The sequence below is a fragment of the Elephas maximus genome, chromosome 25, assembly GCF_024166365.1.
Source record: "Elephas maximus indicus isolate mEleMax1 chromosome 25, mEleMax1 primary haplotype, whole genome shotgun sequence".
NCBI classification, from domain to species: domain Eukaryota; kingdom Metazoa; phylum Chordata; class Mammalia; order Proboscidea; family Elephantidae; genus Elephas; species Elephas maximus.
Window position 1 is genome coordinate 53,039,743 of NC_064843.1, and position 20,877 is coordinate 53,060,619.

The 20,877-nt window shown below is 39.9% G+C and overlaps 1 protein-coding gene across 14 annotated transcripts in view; it reads right to left on the minus strand.

Moving 5' to 3' along the window:
* TASP1 (taspase 1) overlaps nt 1–20,877 on the minus strand; it is a 353,923-nt gene that overhangs the window by 172,853 nt on the left and 160,193 nt on the right. For 10 of the 14 annotated variants that reach the window (XM_049868964.1, XM_049868969.1, XM_049868966.1 and 7 more), the window contains 2 exons: nt 13,576–13,695; nt 7,686–7,764 (listed from right to left, as the gene is read on the minus strand). In XM_049868964.1, coding sequence (XP_049724921.1) covers nt 7,686–7,764; nt 13,576–13,695 — 199 coding nt within the window. The remainder of the gene's footprint in view (nt 1–7,685; nt 7,765–13,575; nt 13,696–20,877) is intronic. The other 4 variants (XR_007515372.1, XR_007515370.1, XR_007515371.1 and 1 more) reach the window with 1 other exon arrangement.

Genomic DNA, 20,877 nt, shown 5'->3' on the forward strand with positions numbered 1-20,877 from the left:
GTTTAGCTTAACTGGTAAAAAATGTTTGCCTTGAGCATTATGCTCTTTTAAAAACTATCTATATGGGATCAAATGGACAACAGCAACTCGAAAGATTAGATAGGAACTTTAGGGGGGCAGTGAGTTTATGTTAATAAGAGAGGAACAACTCAGAAAAGAAGGGTGAGAATGGTTGTACAACTCAAAGAATGTAATCAATGTCAGTAAATTGTAGATGTAACATAACAAAAAAGTGTAAATGAGTGGAGAACAGAAAGAAACATAATAATAAACAGCAAATACAGACAACTCCTTGAAGTTTTAACTCAAGGGTTGCTGAGAAAAGGAGAGAAAGCTGGAAAGAAGGCTTAACCCCTAGGTATTCAAGACATTAATCAAGAGACTACAGCACTGAAGAGTGCCTGTGGTGAAATGAGCCCTTTAAGTCGCCTTTGCCTTGGTTCTTTGGAAAAACAGCCTGAGAGATTTTTTTCCCCTACATCCTGAGGAATTACTTTTGCTGTAGTTTTCTACCCCAGAGGGTTTGTTACATTTCCAGAGTAAGCTGTAAACAACTCAGTTCAATACTTTTTTTTTTTTTAGGTCCTGGGTTGTAGCCTGCCCCACAGTTGGTATGCACCTTGCAAGGATTAGTCAATATTCTATGGAAATGAAGTGACTATGGTCTACTCAAACGAAGTTACGATAACCTACTATGTGAAAGGAGTGTTCATGGCCTACCAAGAGAGGATTGGTCAGTCTGTGTCCCTGATGGGAGGGCCTTGTCTTGAAATTGATGAGTTTATGTATATATGTAGCCAACCCCACAGAAGTTTCTGAGATAGGAGGCAGAAAGAGGCAGAAAGGAGAAAGAAGTAGCAGAGAGAGAGGAGGCAAGGAGCCTCCTACAAGAGCTGTAACATGGGTTAAGCGCTATAACACCGAAGACAGCAACAGGCCTGGAAAGGGCCCTGGGTCAGACCCAGCAGCAAAAGCTCCGGAAGGGGCCCTTCGGTAGAGCCGGTGGCAGGAAGGCAGAAAGCAGAAAGGACTGTGTTCAGGGGACCAAGAGAAGCCTGTGCTAGGGGACTAGGAGGAGCCCTGCACAAGCTGCGAGGGGGTGTACACAGCAGAGAGAAAGTGCTACTTGCTTGCACGGCCAACAGGAGCTAAGAGCTGTCCTGTGCTAAAGAAGAGAGGGAGGGATGCGCTCTCTTTTAGGGGGGAGCCTTCCAGACTTCGCCTGCATGCTTCCTGATTCTGATCCTGAGTTGATCCTGAACCTGAGTTGTGCGCTGTTACCGCTTAATAAACCACTTACCTGTAAAGTATGGTTTGAGTTATGCGTGGCCATTGCAGTGGACTATCAAACCAGAAAAGAAGCAGAGAGTGCCATGGGAGGGGAAACTGGTGTCAGAATTGGTAAAAACATTAGAGAGTGAAGGTATGTCTGACCTCCACCTCACATTCATGCTAATGGTGATTCTCATTATCCCCCATGAAGTTAGACAGGTTCTGATGCTGCTGCTGCCACCATCTTACAGTGCCTATGACATATAAAACTCACTGCCATCCAGTCAATTCAAACTCAAACAGACCCTACAGGACAACACAGAGCTGCCCCATAGGGTTTCCAAGGCTATAAAATTTACGGAAGCAGACGGCCACATCTTTCTCCCACAGAGCGGCAGGTGGGACCTTTCAGTTAGCCATCACTTAACCACTTGCACCATCAAGGCTACTTCCCGCGACATATAGAGACTACAAATGAGAAAGAACAGCTACCACTAAAAATGGATTCCTGCCTGCCTCCCCATTCTTGTTTCCCAGAAAGTGTTAACCACATAGCACACGCAGACTTCTCAGCAATGGTCTCTGCACTGGTTCTTGTTGTCAGGTGACTCCACTCTCTCAGGAAGGCTGCCTTTACCTCCTGGAAAAGGCCTGGGAAGGAGGTTTAAAGCACAGTCCCATTAAACAATCTTCCACAGAGGGACAGAGGAAGATCTTTAGCTGATTGTTGAGGGCCAAAGAAAGGATGACATACTCTCCCAGCCCTTGAAGAAGAGACTCTTAACTACTGGATCAGAAATATTAAGGTATAAACCTAATATCCATCTTTGCACTTTTTTATTCTAGCACCTCAGAAGCTGTAAGCCATGGCCACAACTTTCACCATCCTCAGGTTTCTAGAACTATCCAGAGCCAAGACCTGGAAAATCAAAGAACCTAAAAAACCAGAAACCAGGTAGCAGATCTTTCTAAATGCCAGAACACGTTAAGAAAAGGGGATTGAAGCCCACATCTTCTCATCTCCAGTCAGCTGCCAACATTATCCCTGGACTTTCTTTTCTCTTTAAGGAAAAAAAAAAAAAACCAGAATGACACAGACAAGTAACAGACCAACAGTAAGGCCACCCAAAGCATAAAATTAATCTGGTTTTTTCCTTCTTCTGGTCTTCTAATCCTTGATCTGCTCTTCCTTTCCAGAGCCAGAGAGATGTCACAGATGTATCTTACATTACACACCGGATGTACTGCTGAAAAATTATATGTGAATCTGATTGGGGCAAACTGAATCATATTTTTAAATCTAATTAAAGAAATCCCATGGTGAATATCTTTTTGAAAAGGCAACCATCCCTCTAGAAGAGACAGGAACTACACATGCATTTCTTTATTTTTATTTGTTTATTAAGCACTTACCATGTGCAAGGTCCTGTGCCAAGCACTCAGGAAACACAAATATACCCACAGCCCCCCTTTCCTCAAAGAGCTTATCTCTCTGCTTCAAGAAAACTTGAAATGGATTATTTTCATAAAACTGGTGAGAATAAGAAAAGAATTTACCGTATTTTGTCAATTCTAAGGTGTACCTTTTCTCACAATTTAAATTCTCTGAAATTATACAATGTATTATTAATTGATGGTGTCTGACTGTCACTGTCCTCCAGGCAGCTATGGTGACTTAGCACCACTGCCTGTATACACAAGTTGTTCCTATTTGTTGACCCTTCTGTTGAGTTATGCGCCATGTTGGAACTACATATGTTGAGTTTTTAATTGCCATTTAAAATGTGTTCAAAATGATTACACTATGATACAGAATTGAAAAGTGATTGTATACGCAGAACAGCACAGAAATTAACAATGCATCGTGACTTTGTTATCAATGAAACAAATATTTCTCACCGGAGGAACACCCCCAATTCTATATTTTCTTGTAAAGCAACAACCATGTAGTAAGCGATAAGAAACCAGTGTGTCACACTTTAAATAAAACCAAAAACTAAACCCATTGCCGTCAAGCCGACTCCAGCTCATAGCAACCCTGCAGGACAGACTAGAACTGTCCCTGGTGGAGGAGTGGCTGGTAGATTCGAACTGCTGACATTTTGGTTAGCAGCTGCAGCTCTTAACCACTGCACCACCGGGGCTCCATACTTTAAACGGTAGTGTTTTTTTTTTCTTTCTTAGTGGTATAATAATAGTGGTGTATCTTATAAAAGATGGTGACTTAGATTCAACGAAACACAGTAGGTATTGAGCCGCTACTCTGCACCAAGTTGTGCACTAAGTGTCTTCCATATGTTAACTCATCAATCCTCACAGCAATGGTAGATATTATTATCCCTGTTTTATATATAACCTCTTGCCCAGGTCCTACAACTAATGAGTGGTATCTAGACAAGAATCTGGACAAGTACCCAAGTGTTTGACAGTTCTTAACACTCTGCTCTACTACCTCCCTAGCTAGCCAGATTCCCATGATGCCAGACCATTCATCAGAGTTTGTATCACCAGCTCCCACCACCTTCCTGACCCCTGCTCATTCCTCCCCACACAGAGATGAGAACAAGATGCTTGAGTTTATCCCTCAGGCTAATGACCAAATCGCCTGTCTGGCCTTGGAAGAGCCTTACCCTGACCATAACTAACTGTCTTCTCTCTGCCTTTCAGTTATCACCTTCCAAGAAATATAAACCTAAAATGCAAGCCAGCTCTCTGGATTTTCTGTAACAGCCTAAAGCACACGTATTTTTTATTTTGTTCAAACAATTACAAAATTCCGTGCTTCCCCTTTCATCCAACTTGGTCACCCAACTCTGCCATGTATTTCTATGCTCAACCTCATAGCAACAGCCCCAGGAGAAACAAGGATGAGGTAATCACACAAAGTCCCACAGATGGGAGGAGCAGAGACCTGTTCTATTCTCCTCAGGTTCTACGGGCTGATGATGGTTAGTCTTTTAACTTGAGAAGGGTATAACACAACAACTGAGCATCTGTTTTGAAAGATTACACTACAGTCATGAACTGAAAGTCTAAGGGTATCTTTAATCATACAAAATATCTTCAACTGGTACAGAATGGGTAAAGAAGGAAATATCCAAGAGAAATGGAGAAAGACATCAATTGCAAAAATTTAGCTTTACCCGTCCATTGCACTCTACTTAATAGAATCAAATCCATGAAGCAAATACATTCTTATCCCAACTTCCACATCACCAATAAAGAAATAAAGATGGGAGAGTGGGATATCTCCCCCCTCCACCAAAGAAAAAAATGAGATCTCTTTTCCAAAATGACACAGGCAGGCAGGCGCTCAGAATTTTTGGTTTAAAAAAGAATCCAACAATAGCAAAAACATGGAAGCAACCAAGGTGCCCATCAACAGATGAATGGATAAATAAATTATGGTATATTCACACAATAGAATACTATGCATCGATAAAGAACAGTGAGGAATCTGTGAAACATTTCATAACATGGAGGAACCTGGAAGGCATTATGCTGAGTAAAATTAGTTGCAAAAGGACAAATATTGTATAAGACCGCTATTATAAGAACTTGAGAAATAGTTTAAACTGACAAGAAAATATTCTTTTGTGATTATGAGGCGGGGAGGGGAGAGGCGGAGAGGAGTATTCACCAATTAGATAGTAGATAAGTACTTTAGGTGAAGGGAAAGACAGCACACAGTACAGGGGAGGTCAGCACAATTGGACTAAACCAAAAGCAAAGAAGTTTCCTGAATAAACTGAATGCTTCGAAGGCCAGCGTAGCAGGGGCAGGGGTCTGGGGACCATGGTTTCAGGGAACATCTAAGTTAATTGGCATGATAAAATCTATTAACAAAACATTCTGCATCCCACTTTGAAGAGTGGTGTCTGGGGTCTTAAACGCTAGCAAGCAGCCATCTAAGATGTGTCAATTGGTCTCAACCCACCTGGATCAAAGAAGAATAAGGAACACCAAGGACACAAGGCGATTACAAGCCCAAGAGACAGAAAGGGCCACATGAACCAGTGACTACATCATCCTGAGACCAGAAGAACTAGATGGTGCCCAGCTACAATCGATGACTGCCCTGGCAGGGAACACAACAGAGAAAGGAGCAGGAGAGCAGTGGGATGCAGATCCCAAATTCTCGTAAGACCAGACTTAATGGTCTGGCTGAGATTGGAAGGACCCCAGTGGTCATGGCCCCCAGACTTTCTATTGCCCCAGGACAGGAACCATTCCCGAAGCCAACTCTTCAGACATGGATTGGACTGGACAATGGGTTGGAGAGGGATGCTGGTGAGGAGTGAGCTTCTTGGATCAGGTGGACACTTGAGACTATGTTGGCATCTCCTGCCTGGAGGGCAGATGAGAGGGTGGAGGAGGTTAGAAGCTGGCGAAAAGGACACAAAAAGAGAGAGTGGAGGGAGACAGCAGGCTGTCTCATTAGGGGGAGAGTAATTGGGAGTGTGTAGCAAGGCGTATATGGGTTTTTGTGTGAGAGACTGACTTGATTTGTAAACTTTCACTTTAAGCACAATAAAAATTATTAAAAAAAAAAGAAGAATCCAGGTCTCCTAGCATCTAGACATGAGAGAAATGTTAAATGACAACAGACCAAGTCACTGTACAACATATTATCCAAAAAAAAAAAACCCCAACACAACAAATGATAGTAACTGAGGTTTCTTTGGAAAAATAAAAATGAAACAATAAAGTAAGTATTTTAGACTTAGGTTTGCTCAAGTACCACAATTTTCCATACACATACTTAATTATGTATACAAGCTAATTCCTATACATTATGTGTCAAGCTTTTCATGGGCTGTCAATATTAAATTAAAAATAAACTCGTATTATTACATTATGTTCGGCTCTTCAAAAATGGGAGACTGTATTTGGCAATTATATTACTATGGTTTATATTCAACATAAGTCCATGTTTGAACTTTATCTGATAGGCCAGTGGCTTACAATAAAATTTTTCCACTGATGCAAGGAATGGAACTAGGTTGGTAGGCTGCCCATAGGCAAGCAGCAGAGTTCCAGTCTGAAATAACAGGGTCCAATCAGTAGGAACGTAAAGAAGCAGCAAACACAGAGATGGTGCCAAGATTTCAAGTCTGAGCAAAGAAGAGGATAGTGATGACAATAAAAAGAGAAGGGGAACACAGTAGAAAAGGGGCCAAGGGGTGGGAACAAAAAATAAGATGTTCCATTGACCCCACTGAGTCAGATTTAAATACATGACACACATGGGGACATGTCCAACAGGAAGCCAGAAAGTACTCAAGTAGACCTCAAGAGAAAAGTCCTGAGTAGAGACAGATGTGGAAACCAATACTCAGAGAGATGACTATTAAAATCACGAGACTACCCCCACCACCACCAAATCAAGAGACAGCGTTACCATGAGATAACGAGAAACTAGCAGAGGCCCCAACCTAGTATCGCTAGCAATTAGAAGGCAGAGAGACAAGAGTCTATGAAGAAGGCTAAGAAGGAACAGGCCAAAGAGGCAGCAACCCAGAGTTTCAGTGTATATGCTACCAGCGTCAGCGATCACAAAAAGAGTAAGCAGTAAGCAGAAGAGGGCTATTGGACTGGGCAATTCTGTTAGTATGACAGAAACCAATGTGGAAAGACATTGAAGAGAGAAAAGAAGAGAAGGCAGCCAACATCCACCTGCGTAAAATCTGAGGAGACTGGGCAGAAAGACACAGGACCACTTGAGAGATACGAGGGCAAAGAGATGAACCAATATTCATGAGAGATTTTTTTCCTATATCATTGTCAAACAGAGGTATAACCAAATTAAGAAAAAAGGCTTCGGGTAAATCTAGTGCAAGCATTATGAAAACCTGAATCTGGACAAAAACCATTCTGCCCATTAAAATTCTCCTCCCTTCCTTCTTTCATACACACACGCACATACACTCATGTTCATTTCTATATGATAATTACTTTTCTAACACGGCTACAAAAAGAGAACCTGTATTTTATTAACAGTGTAGTTCTAGATGTAGATGTCGTAAACTATACATTTTGAAATACATCTTATAAATTTCATAAGAACATTTTACTCATGAGATCATCTGTTAGTTTTAGAAACGTCTTGCTACTTTTATATCTTTTGTGGCCCAAATTGGGCACCATCACAGGTTATTAGAGAAAGAATCCATAAAAAATATGATTAAGCTGTAGTTAATTCCAGAGCTATACTGAAAATACTACCAAAGCTTTTACACTGTGGTACTAAATGACCTTTAAAAGCTCCCAAAGATCTTTCATGCATCGATGGTCTTGTCCATTCAATGTCTAAGCACATATGTTATGTTTGTGTAAAAATACATATCAGTTTTAATCATTAAATAACCTACAAGGTTGAAGTTATGAAAAATGGTCATGAAAGCAGCAAATACCTGAGGTACTCACAGCTGTGGAGTAGGGATTATGAGCTCCAGTATTTTCAGCCCAGCAGCCACATCCATAAAGAGCAGCCTGGGAAAAAGAAAACAGATGCAGTATTTCTGAAATATTTTATGTAATTACCAGCTTTCGACAGAGGACAATATCATAACAAAGCCTGGTTTAGTAATGATGTGCGTCGGCCGGCGATAACACCAAAAGTTGTGTAAGATCCACCCAAACGATGGTCCTGACACTATCCAAACTGTTTTCAGCTATTATACTAATTTAAAACTTTTCATAAAACAGCATAAGAAAGTTTCTTAATCTCAGCAGCAACAATTTTTCCACACTGAAAAACCTTCCTCCCCTTTGTAGTTTGTCAGCCAGTTGCTCTTCGGAGCCCTCGAGATCACTGTGGTTGTCTTAAAATAGTGAGTCTCAAACTGGGTGTGTGTCAAATGCCTTGGAGAGCTTGCCGATAGGAACCCTGACTCTGGAGATACTGACTCAGTAGGTCCCCAGGAAACGGGGACACAGGGACTCCTCCTGGCATGCTCTAGGAACCCCTGCTTTTCCAAGCCTTCCTTGGGGTGCCACAACAGCAAGTGCGGAGAGTTATCTGTCAAAGCGCCCCGTTTATGCGCAGCCCTGTACTAGATCCTGCCAGATGGGAACACGGGAGGCAGACAAAACCCCAAAAAACCTGGTTAAGCTAATGGTTTTGTTAGGTGGTGGAAGTCAAAGCGCCCCGTTTATGCGCAGCCCTGTACTAGATCCTGCCAGATGGGAACACGGGAGGCAAACAAAACCCCAAAAAACCTGGTTAAGCTAATGGTTTTGTTAGGTGGTGGAAGTCAAAGCGCCCCGTTTATGCGCAGCCCTGTACTAGATCCTGCCAGATGAGAACACGGGAGGCAAACAAAACCCCAAAAAACCTGGTTAAGCTAATGGTTTTGTTAGGTGGTGGAATGGATTTATATATTTGAGCCATCAGGAACACAATAAGCTACTATGGTTTTATAAAAGAATATGACAACCATTCTTATTTTGTTTCCAATAATGCCACCAAAAAATGTCTGAATTCAGCTCTTCACTATCCACGATGACTTCTCTGCCTTTGGGAGGGAAATCACAACTCATAACTTTTCCACTCCTTAAGACAAACAGTTGGCTTTAGAAAAGTCCTCAGCGAGCTCTCACCAAGAAACACAAGGAGGCCCACTCAAGAATGCTCATTACCGCATGGTTGATAAGAATGAAAAACTGAAATCAACCAAATTGGCAACCAGTAAAGAAATGGCTAAGTAGACTTTTGCATAGCAATACATAGAATTTATTGAAAAAGTTTTTAAAAACAATAATAATGAAACAGATCTTTAGGAACTAATATAAAAGATCTACATGACATACTGTTGAGTGGGAAAAAAAGCAAGCTGTACCAAAACATTGTATTCACTACCATTGATGGAGGAAAAAGATATCTCCATAAAGCAGGGTTATTATTCTCTAGGGGCTCTTTTCTGAGGACTTAGGGAATGAGCTAAGACTGGAAATGGTGACCAGACACACTTCACCTTTACTGTGCTATTTTCTTTTTATGAAAATCTTAGAATTCATTTCCTCCAATATCCTACCAGAACAAGAATCTCAATGAAAAATCCCAGGCACTTCCAGTATGGAGAATCTCACTACCTCAGGTGAGAAACTATTCCCCTTTTGGACACTTCCACTGGTGGAAAATTCTTCCTTAGATTAAGCAAATATCTGCTTTATCATAATTTCCACCCACGCGTCCTGGTCCTACTCTTTGGAAATACTGTAACCTCCCCCACAGTCGTACAGTTTTTTTTTAAAAGAGCTATTCTAGTCCCCTAATTTTTCTTTGAAGGAGCCCTGGTGGTGCAGTGGATAAGCGCTCAGCTGCTAACCGAAAGGTCGGTGGTTCAAGTCCACCAGGCACTTTGTGGGAGAAAGATGTGGCAGTCTCCTTCTCCAAAGACTACAGGACTTGGAAACACCAGGGGGAAGTTCTACTCTGTCCTATAGGGTTTCTGTGAGTCGGAATCGACTTGACAGCAATGGGCTAATTTCTCTATTAAAGAATCCCAGACTTGGGAACTATTCCCCATGCGACTTCCCTAATTACCTTCCCTGAGAAATAATCCAGAGTCCAGAATGATACATAAGCTTAAATTCTTCTGCCTGATTGACTAGCTGTAACTGCCCAGGGCTCTGTCTCGTGGAAGTTTCTGGAACCTTATCCAGGGCCAAGTGAGAAAGAGTGCTGGGATCCGTTGGAAATGAAGTCTCTCATGTTTATGTGACCACAACTGCCATTCTCAATTGTCTCTGAAAACATCCCTCTTAAAAGTAGTACCAGCACTGAACACAACACTTTCAGTACAGCAGACAGTAGAAAATCTATTGTTGCCTTTGAGAATACCATGTTTCTAAAACATGCAACACTGCTAGGTAATGTGGCAACTGAAAGCTTTACAGAAGTAATTCAACACATGGATTTTAGAGTACAACTGGCCTTTTAATGGGTTCTCCCTAAGACACGTGGTGTGTCAGCCAAAGCATCAGAGAACACCACAATCCAGTGGGAGGTCCTGTTCTTCCTCTATCCAAAGTCCTGGAAATTTCTCCTTCCCACTCCCTGCAATTAGCTTGGCCAGGAGCCTACACAATACCAAAGATATTAAAAAACAGAAAATAGGGCCACCTCTTAGATATCTAGTGGAGATCATCTCTTTCTAGAAAGGTAAGAAGATTTATTCTCACCCTTTGTTTCTTCTAATTAAATTTCCTTTATAACATCTTCCACCCCCAATTTCACAACCTAAAGTCATCTCTCTTCTGAGCTTTCTGAAATTGGTTAGGCTGTGTTAGTTATAACCCAAACCAAACCAAGCCTATTGCCATCAAATCGACTCTGATTCACAACGACCCTATAGGACAGAGTATAACTGTCCCATAGGGTTTCCAAGGAGTGGCTAGTGGATTCGAATTGTCGACCTTCTGGTTAGCAGCCGAGCTTTTATGATACAAGATCAGTGGTTTCTTATCCACGTCTTTGGGCAAAACACAGCACACTTAAGCAGGTCTAAAAAACAAACAAATCAAACGAAGATTTATTTATTTATTTTTTTGGTAGTAAAATTAAAATGTATCATGCAGTAAAGTCAGTCATATAAATATTATTTAATATAAACATTTTTTAATTATTAGTAGTATCATCAAATCTCTGGGCCTTAGTTTCCTCTAAAAAATGAAGATAATAAAAACATCCGCCTTACAGTTTTGTCACAGAATCACATGAATTGACATATATGTTGACCACCATGCCTAACACATAAGAATTTAGTAAATGGAAGGTACAGCTGTTCTTACTAAGAACTATGATAAATAGTTTAAGGGCATTATTTCATTTAATCTTCTAGAACTTTGTAAGGTAGCTATTTACCCTCATTTTACAGTTTTGAGAGCTGAGAGCTGAAGCTTAAAGATGTTGAGTAACTTGCCCTAAGTAAGAGACCTAGTAACTGGGGAGCTGGGGTTAGAATAAAGGTTTACCTGAATCCAAAGCCCACAGTCTTAACTACTAAACTCAACTGACTATTTGGTGTCTGTGTACAGTGTGTGCATATTTTGGGACAGAGGGTTGGAATATAAGTACTTTCTCATGTCTAAGTTGTAAGTTCTAATTACTAGTGTAAAGTAAAGAAGCAACTAAGTTCTAGCTCACACTGACATTCCAACATCTGAACTGTTATCATATATCTAGAATAGGGTAATGTGTTAAAAATTTTAAATAGCTCATTTGTGCATTACATAAAAATTTTTTTATGTAATAACGTATTTAAAAAGTACTAGTTCTATTTATCACATTAAAAAAAAATGACTGTTTGATACAACTTAGCTGCTGTATTTGTTCCCTTCTGCAACTGAGTTCTCCTGCATCAGCTTAAATACAACAGCATCCCAACTGTCTAAAACAGCTCTTTACTTTCCATCTGATGGTTACATATTTCCAAACTTCTTATAGCTCTTCTTCTTTTTTTTTTTCATAGCTCTTCTAAGCAATACAGCCCCATTAAACAACTATCTTTTCCTTTAAGCACCATTACTTCCCTCCTCCACATTCCTTCTTAAATTTTCACCTCTCACAAACTGTGTTTTCATAAGCTAGCCGACTGGGGCAAATAAACATCTAAATTTTACAGAAGTACTTCTTTTTCCAGGACAATCCCATGTGCAGTGGCAGAATGGCTTCAAAACTGTTACATGAAACATCCTGCTAACATAGTCCAGGACCATCCTTGCCCCTGTTGTTGCTATTATGTTAACCAAAACAAACAGAAACCATTGAGAAAGTACCGGGAATTATTATGTAACAAATGCGGTTCTGAGGGCTTCTCTCTCTCCACCAGGACATCCAAATCCGATACACCAAACTTGGTTTTCTTTTCCAAACTTGACAAATACACAGTGTTTTTATAATGTGAAAAGCACCATGACTGGACAAAAGCTTTTTATAATGAGTTCAAAGCATTGTGAACATGTTGAGTAATCATTCTCCATAAATCCCCTTGGTATGGTAGGCAAAGAGTAACACGAAGTTAATTATTCTCTCCTCTCTCCACCCACTACAGGATTGTGAGTGGCTTATCCACAATAAAGAGCAGATCAGGGACCACCACTTACGGCTTTACAAGGATGCCCTCCATGAATCAGATCCTTCTGCTCCAAGCATTCGCTAACCACCATGACCAAACCAACTGAGACACTGACTCTTCTTCAAATGTGAGGAACAAGGGAAACACAGCACACCAGACAGTGCTCCACATGTAACCCAAGATCCAAAGACCCAGGGGAAACACACCCCCTGCAACTGCTTTCACAGGCTCCATAAGAATGTCCAATTCACTTGTTCACTCCACAAATATTTATTAAGCACCTAGTGAGTAGTATGCCAAATTGGTTTATACTCAGAAAACTTACTAAAGCAAATAGACTGTTGGTTCTCAATATAGGACTAAAGCCTATAGACTGGGGAGGAGGTAAGAGAATGTGCAAGTAAACTGGGAATAGGCAAGTTTCACAGCAATCAGACCTTTTTTATTTCTAGAATTCATGAGTGGGATCGTGTGTCAGTGATGTGAAATACCGGTCAGTCTATAAAATGGCTGAAATGCCTGACCGGGGAGGAATGTAAAGAGTCAACACATTACTGTTCTTTGAGGAGCACACAAAATGTGTAACTTTAAAATCATTTTCCCTCCTAAAGAGCAATCAACAATATAGTCAGATACTGCTTGCTCCTAAATAGAGTGACATTTACAAGTAAATGCAAATCAACACATATTTGTTAAATGTCTACTAGATATCTAGGTCAGTGCCCACCCTACTGAAAATGCTAAAACATAGGATTATTCCTGTTAGTTGCCTTCCAGTCTGCTCCAACTCATAGCAACCCCATGTACAACACAACAAAACACTGCCTGGTCCTGTGTGATCCTCACAATGGCTGTTATGTTTGAGCCCATTGTTGCAGCCACTGTGTCAATCCATCTAATTGAGGGTCTCCCTCTTTTTCACTGACCCTCTACTTTACCCAGCATGATGCTCTTCTTAAGTGATTGGTCCTTGCGGATGACACGTCCAAAGTAAGCGAGACAAGTCTCGCCACCCTCGATTCTAAGAAGCATTCTAGTTTATTACCAATTGTAAATATCACAATCTTGAAAAGGTATTTGGTTGATGATTTATATTAAATAAATGTTAAACACCAGTGACATCATTTATTTTTTCTTAAAGAAAAGGTTTAAAAAAATTGTGAGCTAAAAAATTCCATGCTTTAATTTGAAAAGCTGGCTTTAAAAACCCATAATTAATTACCTGCCCCACTCTCCCTGGATGTTTCAAGGCCAAGCCTCCACTGGAGACAGCAGCAGCAACGTTACCTTCTTGATCCACAACCACAGCACCCACTGTGTCCAAAGTGCCTGAGTCATTTTCCTGTGAAGCAAAAGTGGCATGAGTATCTGCAAAGCATGGTGTGTGACAAGTTGATAGGACGACACAGCATTTCTCAGAACAGTCACGACATAACATAAAATCGGAGCTAATCCTCAATAAGTAGAACTGAGCAATCTCCTAAAACTATCCATTACCAAGTCACCATTTAAATCCTGTTCAAGTCAAAATGTATTTTCTACTGAAAAATCCTGAACAAAGGGTATAGTGTTGCTAAGACTAACGTGGCTTTTTAATGGAAAACAATCAGTAATTTAATATCAATTACAGTATGTAACAGTGCCTCCTTAATCTCAAGAAATAAGTTCCTGATGGAAAATCTGTAAAAGAAAAGATCTGTGGTGTAATACATGGCATTTTTAGTATTTAAAAAAAAAAAATACTCTATACAAACTTCTAAAAGTAATTGACTCAGCACAATAAATGAAGAGAATGGCATTTACGATCTTGAAGTATGCTGCTCTGTCATTTTCTCTGACAGTCACTTGCTGGTGAAACTTCATAGCCAGCTCCCTTCTCTGCTGTTATCAATAACATACTTGCCAACTGTGTCAGAGAAAGCTGTGTGTTCCTGGGAGGCAGCTTTGTGTTTCTGCGTCTTGTCCCAGGCTCCACATGCTTGAGGAGTTTTACACTTAGTGACTAGAAGCAGCTGCCTCCTGCCTCTGAGGCTTCTGTATCCCACTAAGAATTGGGAGAAAATGTGCAATAAAGGACAGTACTGGAACATTTTGGAAAACATGAATTATAGATAGCAAATACTTTATCAACATTAAATTTCCTGTTTTGATAACCATATTGTGGTCATAAAAGAATGTCCTTGTTCTTAAGAAATATTTTACTAAAGTATTTCGAGGTAAAAGGATCTCATGCCTGTAACTTACTCTCTCTCAAAAGATTGAGAAAAATAATGTGTATATATATACCTAGGAGTGGAATTTCTAGGCCATATGGTAGTTCTATTTTTAGTTCCATGAGGAACCACCACACTGTTTTCTACAGGGCAGAACGACTTTGCCTTCCTACTATCAGTGGATAAGGGTTCCATTTGCCCCACACCCTTGCCAACATTTTTTTTTTTTTTTTTAACTTTAGCCAATCTTTAAAAAAAAAAAAAAGCCAAATGACTGCCCTCGAGTCGATGCCAACTCATAGCGGCCCCACAGAACACAGCAGAAGTGCCCCATAGGGTTTCCAAGGCTGAAATCTTTATGACAGCACATTGCTACCTCTGTCTCCCGTGGAGTGGCTGGTGGGTTCAAACAGCCAACCTTTCCATTAGGAGCCCAGCACTTAACCACGGCGCCACCAGGGCTCCTTTTTTAGCCATCCTAGTGGGCGTGAAATGGTATCTCATTGTGGTTTTGATTTGTAACTGTCTGATGGCTAGTGATGTTGTGCATCTTTTTGTGTTTCGTGGTCATTTGAACGTTGTACACCAATGTTCATTGCAGCTCTAAATGTCCATTAACGGATGAATGGATAAACAAAATGTGATACATTCATACAATGGTATACTATTCAGCCAGTAGGTTAAATGAAGTCTTGATACATGCTGCAATATGGATGGAGTTTGAAGACGTTATGCTGAGTGAAATCAATCAATCACAAAAGGAGAAATACTGTAAGAACTCACTTATATAAAAAGACAGTAACAGGCAAATGTATAGAGACCAAAGTTTATTAGTGCTTACCAAGGACGGAATGCAGGGGAGGAGTGGGGGTTATTGCTTATGGAGTACTGAGTTTTGGTCCGGTGATAGAAAAAGCTCATTGATTAAGGGTTGGGCTGCATGGTTAATTAATGCTGTCAATAAGTTGTACACTTGTAAAAAGTTGAATTCGCAGAAGTTGTGTGATAGTTATACTTATATTGATGACAAAAAAAAAAGAGTAGCTGCTGACACTACTTCTCACAGGATTTGGTTCCTTGGTTTGGAGGTTTAAGGTCATGGTTTCATGGGACAAGCCAGTTACTTGGCCTAATAACACATTTAGTGCTTCTGGTTTGCCTCCTAGTTGTTACATAATGCCTGAGATCTTAAAAGCTTGCAAGCAGCCATCCAAGGCACAACAATTGGTGTCTATTCACCTGGAGCAACAGAGGAAGGAGGAGAGTAAGGAATAGAAGAAGGAAATGGAATGTGTGGCAAACTGCCTCTTTGAACAACTGCTTCTTTTGCCATGAGACAGAAGAACTGGATGGTGCTTGCCTATCATTACTAAACATTTTGGTCAAAGATCTTATAGAAGAATTCTGATCAAAAGGGGGAAACTGCAGAGCAGAATTTAAAATTCTCATGGACTCTAGACTTTCTGGAGCCATGAAGGATGGCTGAACCCCTGAAACTACTGCTCTGAGATAATCCTTAAACCTTAAACCAAAAATATCCCCTGAAGTCTTCTTAAAGCCATAGTTCAGCTTAACCAGTAAAGAATGTCTACTTTGAGCATTATGCTTTTTTAAGAACTATCTGTATGGGATCTAACTGACAACAGCAACTCAAAAGATTAGATAGGAACCTTAGGGAGCAGTGAGTTTATGTTAACAGAGGAGGATCAACTCAGAAAAGGAGGCTGAGAATGCCTGCACATCTCAAAGAACATAATCAATGTCAGTAATTGTACATGTCGACACCTGACTGGTATATGTGTTTGCTTTGTATATTCTCAGTAACAACAAAAATAAAACAAAATATTGAAAAATAATCATAACATACACACAGAGAGAGAGAAAAGAAAGGACAAAGCAAATGTGGCAAAATGTTAAAAACTGTGAATCAGGGTGAAGGGCATATAAGAGTTCTTCGTATTCTTGAAAATCTCCTATAAGATAGAAATTACCTAAGGAAAGCATTAAAAATAAATGGGGAGTGTTTCCTTTAGTCTGTGGAAGGGCAGAGGCAGAAATGAAAAGACTCCTTTCCTCAGGGGAACAGGATCAACTCAGGGTTGAATACTGACCAAGGAATGTAGACAGCTGCCTCATAACATTAGCCTACACTCTCCTGTGCTGATCTGTGCAGGACAGACAGGCTTTACACCCCTGGATAAAAATCAGAATTAGAGGAGGGTGGAAAAAAGTTTCATGAAGACAAACAAATAAATATTTCTTACAGAATAAAAAAGAAGTGTTACTGTAGGTCTTCAGGTTAGCACAGTAGCCATGGTAGTGTTCTCATCCTAGGGCACTGGTTTTCCAGCTGACTTCCGGAACCCCAAATACCCATCCTTACCCCCCAAGCATACATCAAAGAGAGAGCCAGGCATGGCCTCAGGTTCAGAAGCAACTCCATCTCCCATGTGATTTACTGCTCACACTACTCAGCAACACTTTATCTACAGGGAGCCCTGGTTAAGGACTTCTTAAAATGCCAGACTAAGGCAATCATCAGAAAAGTCAGCGAGCTCCTGGGGTCACCTCAGAAGGTGTATTTAAATACTAAAAGCAGAAGGAAAAAAAAAAAGATTTTTCATTAAAGCAAATTTACAAATCCAGAGGTACAGTAGACCACAAAAAGGAAAAGGTACTTACATGCAATCACCTATGTTTCTATGGTTCTTGCTCTAAATTCTATCTTGTTCACCATGAACATACTACATATTAGTTAAAGACTTCGTCTTCAATGGAACATAATTAAGAATTCAGACATAAACTCATCCACCTATGAGCAGCTAAAATTAGGCAAAGGTCCAAAGTCCGTTAAATGGGGAAAAGACAGTCTCTTTAACAAATGGTGCTGGCATAACTAGATATCCATCTGCAAAAAAACGAAACAAGACCCATAGCTCACACCACACAAAAAAACTAACTCAAAATGGATCAAAGACCTAAATATAACCTAAAATGATAAAGACCATGGAAGAAAAAAAAAACAGGGACAACACTAGGAGCCCTAATACATGGCATAAACAGTATAAAAAACATTACTAACAATGCACAAACACCAGAAGAGAAACTAGATAACCGGGAGCTCCTAAAAATCAAACACACTCATCCGAAGACTTCACAAAAAAAGTCAAAAGACAAGCTACAGACTGGAAAAAGTTTTTGGCTACAACAAATCCAATCAGCGTTTAATCTCTAAAATCTACAAGATACTGCAAAACCTCAACAACGAAAAGACAACCCAATTAAAAATGGGCAAAGGATATGCACAGACACCTCACCAAAGAAGACATTTAGGTGGCTAACAGATGTATGAGGAAATGCTCACAATCATTAGCCATTAGAGAAATGCAAATCAAAACTACAATGAGATACTATCTCACCCCAAAAAGGCTAGCATTAATCCAAAAAACACAGAATAATAAACGTTGGAGAGGTTGTGGAGAGACGGGGACACTTACACACCACTGGTGGGAATGTAAAATGGTACCACCACTTTGGAAATTGATCTGGCACTTCCTTAGAAAGCTAGAAATAGAACTACCATACAATCCAGCAATCCCACTCCTTGGAATATACCCTAGAGAAATAAGAGCCCTCACACAAATAGATATATGCACACCCATGTTCACTGCAGCACTGTTTACAATAGCAAACAATGGAAAGAACCCAGGTGTCCATCAATGGATGAATGGATAAACAAATTATGGTATATTCATACAATGGAATACTACACAACGATAAAGAACAACAACGAATCCGTGAAAACATCTCATACCACGGAGGAATCTGGAAGGCATTATGCTGAGTGAAACTAGTCAGTCACAAAAGGACAAATATTGTATGAGGCCACTACTGTAAGAACTTAAGAAAAGGTTTAAACACAGAAGAAAATATTCTTCAGTGATTATGGGGGTGGGAGGGAGGGAGTGTGTATTCACTAATTAGACAGTAGACAAGAATTATTTTAGGTGAAGGGAAGCACAACACACGATACAGGGGAAGTCACACAACTAAACTAAAAGCTAAGAAGTTTCCTGCATACAACCAAAGACTTCAAGGGACAGAGTAGCCGGGGTGGGGTCTGGGGACCACGGTTTCAGGGGACATCTAGGTCATCTAGCATAACGAAATTTATTAAGAAAACGTTCTGTATCCCACTTTGGTGAGTGGCTTATGGGGTCTTAAAAGCTAGCAAGTGGCCATCTAAGCTGCATTGATTGGTCTCAACCCACCTGGAGCAAAGCAAAATGAAGAACACCAAAGATACAAGGAAAACATGAGCCCAAGGGACAGAAAAGGCAACGTAAAACACAGACTCCATCAGCTTGAGACCAAAAGAACTAGATGGTGCCCAGCTGCCACCAATGACCACCCTGACAGGGAACACAACAGAGAATCCCTGATGTAGCAGAAAAAAAGTGGGATGCAGACCTCAAATTCTAGTAACAGCACCAGACTTAATGGTCTGACTGAGACTGGAGGGACCCCAGAGGTCATGGCCCCTGGATTCTCTGTCAGCCCAAAACTAAAACTAAAACTAAGCCAACTCTTCAGACAAAGATTAGACTGGACTAAAAGACATAAAATGATACTGATGAGGAGTGTGCTTCTTAGCTCAAGTGGGCACATGAGACTACGTGGGCAGCTCCCGTCTGGAGGCGAGACTGGAAGGCAGAGGAGGACAGCAGCTGGTTGAACATACACAAGATACACAAGGTGGAAAGAAGGAGTGTGCTGTCACATCGTAGGGAGAGCAACTAGGGTCACATAACAACGTGTGTATAAACTTTTGTATGAGAAATTGACTTGAATTGTAAACTTTCATTTAAAGCACAATAAAATTAAAAAAAAAAAAAAGAATTGGTCTTAAATACTGTTTGTTTTTAGAAACAGACAACACTCAAACAAAAAAACCTAAAACCCACTGCCATGGAGTTGATTCTGACTTATAGCGACCCTACAGGGCAGAGTAGAACTGCCCCACAGGGTTTCCAAGGCTGTAAATCTTTACAGAAGCTGACTGCCATATCTTTCTCCCGTGTCTCAAACAAATAGACACTGTAAAATAACTTTCCTTAACAACGACAACAAAACTCAAGAGAAGGGATTCTTTATTGGTTCTTTTTTATTAACTACAATTGCTGATCCTACCCAAGCATTCTATAAAATAGAATTTTACTGAGAGAATATATAATATATATGCAGTGATATATATTGTTTGTAAATCAACTATTCTAGCATTTCAATCAGGATATTGTGAAAGATGAAAATCTTATGCCTAACTGAACTACTACTGAGACACAAAAACCGATGTCAGGATTACACACAGATGGATGTACTGTAATCTGGTTTTGAAAAATGAAAAATCAAGCAAAACATGGAGAATCCTGTTCTAAATTAACCTAAATATTCCTAAGGGCCTGCAACACCTGGAAAAATCAGAATTACTTCATAAATATTCAAGAATTAGTTCATAGACTTCACATACTGAAAAGCAAATTTAAGGATGATGAAGTAATATTTAAGCATTTTTATGAAGTGCAGATAAACTAGGTGGAAGGCAAACATTGGTATTTTAGTCATAATAATTTTCATAGAGTTCATGTACAGGAATGAAATCTTAGAAAGGTTACAAAACACACAATGACTGTTACTGTAAAGAACTGCTATTAAACTCTTACACTCCATAAATAGTTTTTGAAAAATACATGCACCACACAAATACACATGCACCTACTGTCCTTGAGTGAAAGCTGCTTTTCACATTACTTGTTTGATAAAACTGTGACTAAAAAACAACTATGTGAACTATAAGCCCCTTCAGAATAAACATGGGTATACAGTTAGCATAGATGCTGTCTTAGGGAAAACGCTGAAATAAAACTTACTGAAGTAACCAATAAACTAGTAATCACTCTCTAAATTCCAGGACCTCGGGCTTAATGTCAAAAGTTTTCATTTTTCCCTGCTGCAAAATAGAGATGGCTGTTACTCAGTTATTGTAAGAATTAAATTAAGTAACACGTGTAAACTACTTTAAAAGGAGCAAATTCCTTAAAGTTAGGATACTTTCCATCAGAAAAGTAAACCTCTAACTAGTACTCTAACTCTGAAATCTGCCAGGAGATGCTATTTATCAGTTATATATCTCATTAACCCTGTCCTTCTTTTGTACAGAAATATTCAAATATAAAATGGCTAAAATATAAGAATAATATCTCAGATGTATAGGTGCATCCTGAAATTGCTGTATCATGGAGGTATCCTAACAC